Source organism: Patella vulgata, chromosome 5, assembly GCF_932274485.2.
Source record: "Patella vulgata chromosome 5, xgPatVulg1.2, whole genome shotgun sequence".
NCBI lineage: Eukaryota > Metazoa > Mollusca > Gastropoda > Patellidae > Patella > Patella vulgata.
In genome coordinates this window covers 29,478,843-29,491,170 of record NC_065883.2, presented here as the reverse complement: position 1 = coordinate 29,491,170, position 12,328 = coordinate 29,478,843, and the positions used below count along the sequence as shown (strand labels likewise).

Genomic DNA, 12,328 nt, shown 5'->3' with positions numbered 1-12,328 from the left:
GAAACTATTTGTAGGGTGCTATTTATTTCGCGGTTTGCTCCAGTCCGGGTCTGACTCCTTGATGCCAAACCCTCAACCCCCATTTCCAAATAAGTAGTAACTTGTGAGTATGTTGCCCTAGCATCAACCACCGCATCAATTAGAATAAACAGTAGGTTCAAATATGTTATTAGATAAAAAAAAAAAAAACAGATAGATACACATTTTATTTTTTTAAATAAAAACCCAACAAAAATAACATAGGGATTTTCCCTCTTCATATACAATCAATCTACAATATAATCTTGATATTTCATTGAATCAAATTAAAAACATCAAATGACAATAATTTTTAAAATTACAATTCATTTTTCATATTTTAAAAAACTCCATATATTTCTATGGGGAACTTCACTTGACAGTGTCCTTTGTGCCATTTAATGTACATGCATAAAATTACCAAAGAACATGCACTGGACCAATATATGTGTATTGGAAATTTCAGTACACATACACATACATGAATTGTTCAAATACACAAATTATTTTAATATAGGCATACATTCTGTCAATACAAATACCAGTACAGATATTTAATAAAAACAGATACCACTCAGTATCCTTCTAATAAATAGATTGCATTATCTCCTCAGAGAATGTACTGGGTATTTCCAAATAGAACATCATGTATGTTATCAGTTTTAGAGTACATATGTGTAACTGAGACTTGGGATGGATTGCTGGTAATGAAATAATGGACAACTTTTTAGGAATATTTCACAGTTTTCTCTCTGGAATTTTGTTTCTAATGATGAAGATTGATTGTCAGGCAACAAAACATATGCCCACAGCAGCAAGTCATCAGAGCAGTTGATTATTTAATCCTTATGGGGTAATGGAAGCATTATAGACAACACTAAGAACTCAGTAACAACCCATGAAGTAAATACCTCCTACATTTATACAAACCATGTATTGGTAACTTTACCTGTTTTTCGTCTCATGAACATTAACACTGTGTAAAAATTTTGGATGATAACTTTAGGCCAGTGATTCTCAACCAGTGTGCTGTGCCGAGAGATCTTATGAAGAAAATGCGAAAAACCATGCGATCCCAACTGAGCATTCAGTGGTGTCTAGTGATAAGTTCATAGCTGTGTTTTTCTTTATTTAGTTTGAGTCATTCTATGTGTCTATGACTAGTCTCTGTCTATGGTTGTATGTCCTCTGACTTCCACGTTTTTATTTTGCAAAATTCAAATATTTTACATATATATTTAACCCTGACTGTAAATATTGGAAAATGAATAGGCTTCTTTGTCTCATGACCATAAGCAATGTGTTTTAACTTATAAGCAAATTGTGCAAGACGTTCAGACAGGGATAACAACAATATATTTCAATGTGGGCATAATATAAAGATAGGCTGCCAGGCAACGAAACATACGCCCACAGCAACTAAATTGTCCGGGCAGTCAACAAGGGTTGTCGCATATTTTTACTTTTTTCGGTAATGAAACATTTATAATACACTAAAATCTGATTAAGAGCAACAACTCACGAAGTAATTATCAGAAAACTATTAGAATTTGTTTAGTTTTTATAAAGTTCTGCCCCATGCTAACGTTTTGTATGCAAAGCTTTTAATATCATAGATTTAACTGTTCAAGTCATAAAAATTCATTGAAAATTAATATACTTGTTCGTCTCAAGATCTTAAACTCTGTGTATCAATCTGAAGTCAATCGGATAACTTAAGGGCCATAACTTTGGCAGTAATTATCGGAAATCGTTGAAAATCAATAGGAATCTTCGTCTCATGACCTCAAACACTGTGTATAAATTTAAACTCAATCGGATGTTAACTTGAGCCTCAAGAGCATCCACAAGATTTTTTGAAGTGATCAAGGGCCATAACTCTGGCAGTAATTATCGGAAATCGCTGAAAATCAATAGGCTTCTTCATCTCATGACCTTAAACACTGTATATAAATTGAAAGCCAATCGAATATAAACTTTGGCCTCTAGAGCATCCACAAGATTTTTCAAAGTGATCAAGGGCCATAACTCTGGCAGCAATTATTGGAAATCGCTGAAAATCAATAGACTTCTTCGTCTCATGACCTTAAACACTGTGTATAAATTTAAAGTCAATCGAATATTAACTTTCGCTTCTAGAGCATCCACAAGATTTTTCAGAGTGATCATAGGCCATAACTCTGGCAGTAATTATCAGAAATCGCTGAAAACCAAAAGGCTTCATCATCTTATGACCTTAAACACTCTGTAAAAATTTAATGTCAATCGGATGTTAACTTTAGCCTCTAGAGCATCCACAAGATTTTTTGAAGTGATCAAGGGCCATAACTCTGGCAGTAATTATCGGAAATCGTTGAAAATCGATAGGTTTCTTCGTCTCATGACCTTAAACATTGTGTATAAATTTAACTTCAATCGGATATTAACTTTGGCCATTAGAGCATCCACAAGATTTTTTGAAGTGATCAAGGGCCATAACTCTAGCAGTTATAATTGGAAATCGCTGAAAATCAATAGGCTTCTTTGTCTCATGACCTGAAACACTGTGTATAAATTTAAGGTCAATCGGATAATAACTTTGGCCTCGAGAGCGTCCACAAGATTTTTCAAAGTGATCAAGGGCCATAACTCTGGCAGTAATTATCGGAAATCGCTGAAAATCAATAGGCTTCTTCGTCTCAAGACCTTAAACACTGTGTATAAATTTAAAGTCAATCAGATATTAACTTTAGACCCTAGAGCGTCCACAAGCAATTGTGGACGCCGGACCGCCGGATGGAGGCGACGACAATATACGACCACATTTCAATGTGGGCGTATAAAAATCAATTATATATGCAAACAACAGCTTAACAGTAATCAATTTAATTGCTGTGAAACTATATTCAAGAGTAAGCAAGTTTAAAAATAAATTTCATGCGTAATTCAATTAATGTAATTAAATAAATGGAACACCAAACCTCTAAGAAATTAATCAGTAACACATATACATTCATATTGAAACTGGACTAAACTAAATTTAACATCGTTACATCTAGGTTTTCTGTATGATATTTTAAGAGATCATCATTTTCCTAATACACAATCTCTTCGATTAGAATGTAAAATCAACTAGGTAATCTTTATCTAAAACGTGATGTGTTATCAACTCTGTCTTGAATCTGATGGCATGACCATCAATTCAAAACAAAGATGCATGTGTATTTTACTCTTGTATATTTAATCCCTAATTACATTTCAGTCAAAATTGTTATATATGGTCTACTGTTTCCATTGGCTCGTCTACAGTCTTGTAATACTGATTTTGCATCTAACTGCAACTTAGACAATGTTTTTATATATAATCTATTTCATAGACATCATTTTGGTCATTTAGAAAGCATTAGAGAACTTCAGATTGAACAATCTTAATGACAACAATCTATCATTCTAAGGAAAAATAACTGTAATCTATAAAATCTATATATTAAATAATAACTAAATAATCAAATATTAAATATAATAATATACAATACATTTTAAAATTTCATTTAATGTTAAAACAGTCAAAAGATTTACGTCTATGCCATGCCTAGGACTATTTATCCAGGACATCAATGCTTGGGAATTTAATTTACTTAAAATTATTATTTTAATTTTTTACATCCTTAATGGATCATTGTTCTTTTGTACTATTTCCATTTTGTTTTAATAATATGTATGTTGCTCTTCATAGGCATATTGATACAAAAAAAATCTTTCTGGTATCCGATCACCTCTGATTTACTAAATTTAAAATAATTCATAAAAATTAATATAACGGTATTTGAAATAAAATATTCTGTATGTTATCTAATTGTAATAGTTTGAAAAATTACTTAAAAATGTAAAGGGCAAATATTTAAAACAAATTTACATAGCTAAAACCTTTTGAGGAGGTAAAACAAATAAAAAAAATTGAGAAGAACTGCGAAATTTCTTTGTGATTAGCAGTTTTTCTAATGATCTTGGGTTGTTTCACAAAGCACATTTTAATTGTACATTCTAATATACAACTCTGTTGAACTTTTTTGTATGCAAATTTATGTACTCTGTGAAACAAGCTCCATATTTTCAAATTTTAATTAATCTTTAGTAAAAAATATAAACACATGCAAACAAAAAATAGGCTGACAGCAGCTAAGTCTTCCAAGCTGTCGAGAAAGGTTGTTACATATTTATATTTTTGTAGGTGATGGGAGTAGTTACAAGATACTCAAAATCAAAACTAATCAACCCTAGAAACAACCAAAATAAAAATTTAATTATCAGATATCGTTGAAATAAACACTGTATAAATTTCACGTCAATCAGATAACTGTAGCCTCTGTCTACCTGTACCCACAGCTATTAAAAATAAGCATCTGTCGGTCTCAGAATAATCCCTTTAAATACAAATTTCTTTCATAGAACACTATTGGAAGCAGGGCTATCAAAAGTATTACAGAGAACCAAGTACAGAAACTTATACCACTTGACAATAAATAACAAACAAACTAATAATAATTAATATGGACACACAAAATATAATATACCTAAATATATAAATAAAACTCATTTCTTAATTACTAAATAAAATATCCTGTTGCTTGAAATTTATTACATTTGTTCTAAATTTGTATGATACATGAAGGAAAATGTTAGCATTGTCATGTTTTTCCTTTCATATGTCATGCAAACTCATAAAATTAATAAATTAAACATTTTCTAGCCACTGATCCCATGGACTCTTATTTAAAATGGTGTATCCAAGACATATATATATACTTAAATACCTACTGGAAAGCAAGAACTGTTTGCATACTAAAATTAATGCCAATGGTCAAAGCTTGATTAAAATGTGCAAAAAAATATAATGTAATATAGCAGGGGAATTAAAATTAACATTTTTAAGATATTTGTATTCAACTGACCAGACTTTCAACAAATGAAAGGATGCTCTTTATTTGGAAATAATGATTTTAGACAATCATAGTGACCAAAATCAGACGTCAAAGAGAATAAATATGACAGAAGTCGAACTTCAAGAATGCAACATTAAATTAATATAACTTTGAAACATTGACATTTTGAGCATTAATAAATACCAGTACATGTACTAATTTCTTACAACAGCATGTATAACTATTATTTGTAAGCAATCCTGTGTATATCAGTGGTCCCACCCACTGTCAAATATAGATGCAATGATCATCTTTTTTTACTGATCAAGAATGTTCACTGACACTTGCATTGTTTTCCCCTACAGTGGATTTTCTCAAATTAGCTGGTTGTCAACAAGCCTTTGATTGGTCTAAAATATGCCAACATATCTGAGGTTAATGAATGGACAGGAGTGAGGGGAGGATTTCTGATTATGGAGAACTGATGTTAAAATGTTTAAGTGAACATATATGACATTTATTTTTGTTTAATAACAAATTAATGGTTTATGGGTAATGAAACTATAAACCTAAACCTAAAATTATTTTCATGTCAAGAATCTGACAGAGCACAACTCACGTCATGACGTCTTAATAATTTAACGAATGGGCCAGTCATGCCAGCACTTTCCATTTCTAAACTTTTGCGCTGTACCCAGGACATGTCCCGTAATTTTCTAGTTTTAATAGTTACTCCTTCGGTTGATGTTCCTGGAAATAAAGGACATTCATTTAATTTTAAGCCCAATTATCTCCCTTTAAATACAAATAAACACTACAAAATATATCCTGTACGACATTCACCAATAAAAACTAAATTTGACTGTATACTGTGGCAAATTATATTAGCGATTGTACTTCAATTACGTTTACATATTCTTATAATGCCGAATATGTTCTAGGGACACTTGCCTAATCTCTGGTTTCCTCCCACTGCTTAAGATTGCACAAGTGAATTATTGTTGTTGAATGTACTGTGTTACTCCCAAAATGAACTAGTTAGTGTTAGTGGATGTTAAGGCAGGACACTACCTTATAAAACAGACTGTATAGATTGATCTGTTAAATTTTGATATCATTTTTTATCAGCTAAAATTGTTCAATAAAGTCACAATTTGCTGATTTTACAAGCTCTAATGTTATATAGTGTTGAATGTTTAGTAATTTACATGGGTAAATCAAACTATTAACTTTTAACTAGCTCTTTCCGTACTCAATTTTCATCAATATCAGGTCTTTGAAAATTAAATTCTCAAAATCTATGAGAGATATTGATCTCATCTTTGGAATAAGGCTAGTGCTATAGCTACTGTGTGCAATAAGATTTTTTTTATTTTTGGACATTTTATTGTACAAAATGTTGTTAGTGGTGTTTTTGGCCACGCCCACTTGTTTTATTTGGGATGCATACTGTTCTTTATTAACAGTCAAATAGTAAAATTTATATCTCACTCTTTAATGTCTATATATGTTATTCCAAATCACACATAGTTTGTTTCAATAAAATTGGTGAAGAATTTGATTTCCTAACATACCCACTGTGAATATATAAAAAATCAAATTTTGCCACCATTTCCATGGCAACCAATTACCATTTTACGCTCAAATTATCAAATCTGATTTAGGACATCAATTACACTAAATGGCAAGTTTCTGTTATCAATGTGAAATTCTCTGAAACATTTGTTCTTTTCTCCCTTGAGTGGTCAATTCTCCGTGAGTGAGATCATTCAGGCTCTACTCATTACTCTAGGATTTTCACAATCTCCCAAACAGAGTTGTCTTCCCTTGCAGTCCACACTAACCTCTGCTAACGGCTCATTTGACTACGCCACCAAGATTCTAGGTGAAGATGGACAATGATAAACATTACGATTTAAAACAAATAAATGATAATATATTTAATACTATTACCATATTGAAATCGAAATGGTGTTACAATCAAAGTAACAATGTATTTACAAATATTTCAGGGAACGCTTTTGCGTAAGATTACGGGGTGAAATGGTCGGAAATACGAACTGCGCATGTCGCCGTGCTAATTTTAGAATATAATACTATTAATACACGTGGGTTTGTTTATCTATAGGCCTACTACGCGATCGACAGGCACAACAATTAATTTAGAAATGTCTGTAGTTAATCCAAATCAAAGAATTCTCAATATATGTTTGAAATATGATAGTAAAATCACTTTGCGGGATAAACATTTCGAATTGACTAAAATCATAATGTGTTTATAACGCCAAGTACATTTCGCTGACAGTCGCCTTTTTGATCAAGTAGTAAATCATGTGATCGATGACCTCCGGGTCAAACCTTTATAGTACGTGAGCCGACGGCAGAGTCGAATGCTGTACAGCGAGACTTGCGTGGAGAATGGGATTTTCAATGACCCTGATAACATACATGTATAGGTTAATGAGAAATTTTGATAGCGTACCAGTAAATTTGTAGAACTGCTCACGAGTATTCATGATTTCATGATTCCCAGAATCTATAATTATGTCTGGATAGAATGGAAAGTCTAAAGAACACATGATCTGCTCATTTGATCATGCCGCCCAACGCAAGGAATAGCCAAATAATGAAAATTGCCCAGCATGTAGCAAAATTTAATTGAGCGAGCCATTATATTCTATACTATACAAGTTATGAACATTAAGAGATTTTAGCCCTTGGTTTTACTGGCTCCAGTTCTATGCGTGTCAACCTGCTATAATCTGCATCATTCTATGATTATTTTTTTTTCTTTCGAGCTTGTAAAAAAATGTTAAGATCCACTTTAGACCCTCAAAAACCTAATATTGAAAATATGCAGGTACCTTCTTTATAGTCCGGGCTTGGTGGAGGTGTCTTGCGTTGCCGTTTGATATCATACGATTGGTTACTATTAGCAGTGCTACAGAGTTGTGGATATGGTCCTGAAAACATCCATTTCTCACGATCTTGTAAATATGATGTCATAGAGTAGCCTGGTATCTGTGGATGAATAGATAAACATACTGACTAATTACATATCTTATAGTATTACGATAAGAGATACTCTGCTGAGGTGTCTTATTCAAAGATACAACCCACTTTAATAGCCTGCTTTCTATGAAAGCTGGGGGGGGGGGGGCTGATCTGGACAATTTGTAAATAGCAGAATCTGAAATCGGACCTGGGACCTCTGAATTAGCGAGCTAGTGGCTTACTCACTGAGCTACCATGGCTCTTGTCTTGTTCCACACCCTAAGAGCTGTCCTAGATACATTTATGCAATCTCAAATATCATCCCCTATTGGCTTTGACACTATAATGACAACAGGTTTACAAAGTATGTTCATACCTTCTCTTTTAATTTTCGTCTACCAACTCGGATTTCTCTGCCATTCTAAAATTAAATCATGTCGATGTTATTATCTTGAGAGTACATGTATTTAACTTTAACAAAAAAAACTCCCAAACAGTGGTAGAGTCAAACTAAGAAGAACAAAACCATTTTCTTTACCAATCACCAACTTAATAACTGCAGGATTTTTAAAGTATCTGTCTCGGTTGACAAGAGTTTATTGAAACTATGGCCTACGGTACTCTTATATCGAATTCCAACTGTCAAGGGTTTTATTACGTGCATGGTTTTCCGTCCCATCCGAACTGCATCACAGACAAGGAAGAACGACAACAGAAAATCCTGATGAACTTTCTCGGCCAACACTGCGATCAAACATGGGACCTCCAGGTTAGTGAGCTAACATCTGACTAACTGAGCCACCACAGCTCACAAGAGTTTCTTAATGGTCTATTAATATAATAATGGCTAACAACCCGGGACATGACTTTCCAATACTTAGGTATTGTATGATACAACACAAAATAGATCAATTTAAACTGAACTTCAGCTGCTGGTAATGATAGTAATTTTTAATATCTTGGCTGCCTTATATAATAGGTGGAGAAACATGGTAACAGATGTTTGTCTTTTGGTAACCTCATTTAATACGACTTCAAAGTTCCTATGAGCTGTGCTGAATATCCCAACAGTCATATACACATGTATATATATATAGAACTGACAGAAGTGTTCAGTTAAGGGTGATATTCATTTGGGGATGTTTGAAGTATTCATCAAACACACCTTCCTGTTCCATCATTTACATTTTAAATGTGTTTTGCTCCAATACTTAACAATAATGCTTTTTTTATAATCTATGAGCAACAAAAGCCATGATTAGCAGCTCAACTGCCCCTAGGCACTACAAATATTATGGTTAGATAGGGGATAATGATAACAGCTTACATGTACGCTTGCTTACGCCAATTTCATAAATGTTTCACGAATAATTTGAATAAGAATTACAACTAATTTACTTACTGCTATCATTAGTCGACTGACTCGAGCTTTAAAACTAAGCTGCGATGATCTGGGTAGATTATCAAATGTTTTTGTTATAAAGCGCTGAAAGTTGACACTGGAAGCCATGTCTTGGTCTGTGACTCTCTCATTCTCCCACCACGGCAGATTAGAGGGTACACCACAAACAGGACCAGGTTCGTGGAAAAAATCACTCTGTTCATCATCAGCTGAAATACATGTATAAGGTAAGTGATAAATCCAAATGAGATGAATTTGTGTTATTTCATAAAATTCTAAATTAAAAAATTAAATAACAGCAAATTAAAGGATACAATGTTGAATTTTTCAGGATTATGATTCTATAAAGTACATGTGGATCAATGCTACAGGACAAGTCAATCTCATTCATGAATTTTGCCAACTAAATTTAATTATAACCTCATTTGGTTCCTTAATATTCCAGTATAATTAGCAAGATTAATAAAAATATTATGAATTAATTTCTGTTTCTTTGCTTTTTAACTTAATACTGGTAATTGCGCGAGGGGAGGTAATTTTATTTTAGTCACGATTGTCCAGTCTATTTTTTGAAGCGGCACAGAATTCTAAAGGCTTCGTGGACATTGCCTGTCCATCTATACACGGTCTATGCTTTAACACATTACCCGACAAAGAAACATTTGTTTACATGAAAAGCAAAAACTTATGACATATTTTGGTGGTGTAGCAATCTGATTAAAATCAGATGTTAATTATATTTTGTACAAGATACATTTACCATAATGTTATTTGCCGACTGCCGATAATTTCTTGTATGTATCAAGATATTTTGTTAAAAATGTCTAACATAGTACTTAATGGGCAAACAACCCATTACTTGGTATTTATATAGCTTCATTAATAAGACATTGGCAATTTGTGCAAAAAGAATAATGGATAATTATTCAAGGAAATCTCACTGTACATGTATGTTAAAAACAATATTTTTCATATCATCACGTTTTTAACCCACACCTCCCACTTGTTCAAGCACTGTTATTAGTGTTATGGTTAATTTAGCACAGGATGCTTGCCTAATACAAGTCTAATTTCAAGTCTTGCAGAGTGTTATGTAAGAATTATTAAGATCTTACCTTCTCTTGCCTCATCATTAGTCATTATACCACCATCACTCTCTGTCTCACTTGAACTTAATGAACTACTCTCCCTGAAAATAAAATATAACCCAATAATATATATTTACTAAGCTGTACAAGTACATGTAAGCCTATTATTAAAATCATTTCACAGCTGTAATATTCGGTATAAATGTCATGATGCTTATATTATTAATACTAAAATATATTATAACCTTATACATGTATATGCGTATGGTAGTTATATTTTCATGTATCGACAATCATAAAGTATTTCCCTTCTTCAATTCATCTATATTTTTGTAATGGGAACTCGGTTAAAAACTTGGAAACATTTATAGTTCTCAATAGAAAATTTAAGGGGGTAAACTTACATACAAATCTTGTAAGAAATATGGAGTTAAAGGAAGAATTGTAAGGATACAAAGTGTGAAACAATGAAAGTGACTCAGTCAGAATATAAAATTCTTGGGAGCCTCAATCTGCTGAGTAGGCCTACAGTACATGTAAGTTTAAAATGAACTTACTGAGAATAATTTCCCTGCTCCATAAGATCCGAACTATTCAAACTTGTAGACGGTCCAGAAAAATTCCCAGATTCTGCGCGACATTTTGAACTCCGTTTTCTTTTTCCTGGTAGTATGCTTTCTCCTTGAATTTCTTGGGGAATCATGATTTGGTTATAATCTCCTCCACCAATGTGTTTCAGATTTCGGTTAATACCCTGTAAAGTTTGGGGCTCAAAATGCTCTACGTTAGTTTCATTTTCCATTGGGGGGTCAACTGCCATGTTTTTGTATTTTCGTCTACGTCTTTGGGGTCTTGTAGGTGAGAAGTTCTCAGTGACAGAATCAGATTCAACTTGTGGAATTGATTCATTGATAGGGACCGTAAGCCTGTGCATATGTTTGCCAACGCCAATCAAAATTTCATCTGAATCACTGAACTGTGCCATGTGATCGATATAGCCTCTTAAAGTGTCGTCAATGCTGCTCTCTGATGCTTCACTGATAGTTCCGCAACGAGGACTTAAATGGAGATCTGAGCGTCTCTTCTTTCCTCGTCTCTTTTTATAAATTCTGCGTGACATTAACCCTGGAGCCACATTCTCTGCCTGTGCCTTCTGCCCTTTAGATGATTCTTCTAAAGCATTTGTCAAGTCTTTGACAAGCTGATCCATAATAATAATGTTCCCATTTGAAAACACTCGTAAGTTCTGAAAATCGCGAACTATGCTATTCTCCATCTGTGTCGGTATACTGTTGAGATAAACTAAAAATAGAGAATAAAATTTAAAAATTACAATCAATAGTGACAATTTATACTACCGGTACATAGAAATAGGATGAATTATGCTTGTCATAATACATAGTAAAACAAGCCAGTTTAATCAAGGCTTTTTTTTAATGTACTGAGATAAACTGCACAAGGTAAACATTTCTCTCATCTGGTAATAATAATAATATACTGTGCAATTCTCACAACCACCCACCATCAGTGAATTATTGATCAATAACAAATGGTCTTGTCCCAGTTACTGCTTGCCTCAGTCAAGGATTTGATAAATCGACCATAGTATAGATTATTTATAGACTGTCTAAATCAGCCTGTGCTGACACCAGCCCACCGCCACTTCCTTGGCTTTATCATTTCCTCGTTTTTTTACTCATTACATGACATTTCTCATTCCCTCAAAATATAAACAAAGCTATTCCCAGTTTTTGTCTCTTTTCAAAAATCTTCTAAGAAGTAAATACTTACATTATACATATCTAACTAGGCTCCAAATGTGATACAGGCCTTGATTTCAGAGATTTTTTATGTGTAATATTGACAATCTGTTCTAACGTACGCCATGATTGTTATTATGATCAAGGTCTCGTGCAGCAGCGCGC

At 33.1% G+C, this 12,328-nt stretch overlaps 1 protein-coding gene and 1 long non-coding RNA gene across 2 annotated transcripts; one reads left to right on the top strand and one right to left on the bottom strand.

The window, feature by feature from the left end:
- Positions 1 to 191: 191 nt before the first annotated feature.
- Positions 192 to 12,315, bottom strand: LOC126820504 (G patch domain-containing protein 2). The gene is made up of 7 exons (XM_050548531.1): positions 12,195 to 12,315; positions 10,961 to 11,705; positions 10,431 to 10,504; positions 9,316 to 9,524; positions 8,290 to 8,334; positions 7,784 to 7,940; positions 192 to 5,669 (listed from the first exon to the last, which is right to left on the bottom strand). Exons 2-7 carry the CDS (start codon positions 11,677 to 11,679, stop codon positions 5,512 to 5,514), a joined length of 1,362 nt encoding a protein of 453 aa, XP_050404488.1. The 5' UTR covers positions 11,680 to 11,705; positions 12,195 to 12,315; the 3' UTR covers positions 192 to 5,511.
- Positions 9,405 to 9,797, top strand: LOC126820520 (uncharacterized). The gene is made up of 2 exons (XR_007679983.2): positions 9,405 to 9,542; positions 9,647 to 9,797. It is a non-coding gene; the product is annotated as an uncharacterized LOC126820520 (long non-coding RNA).
- Positions 12,316 to 12,328: the final 13 nt, after the last annotated feature.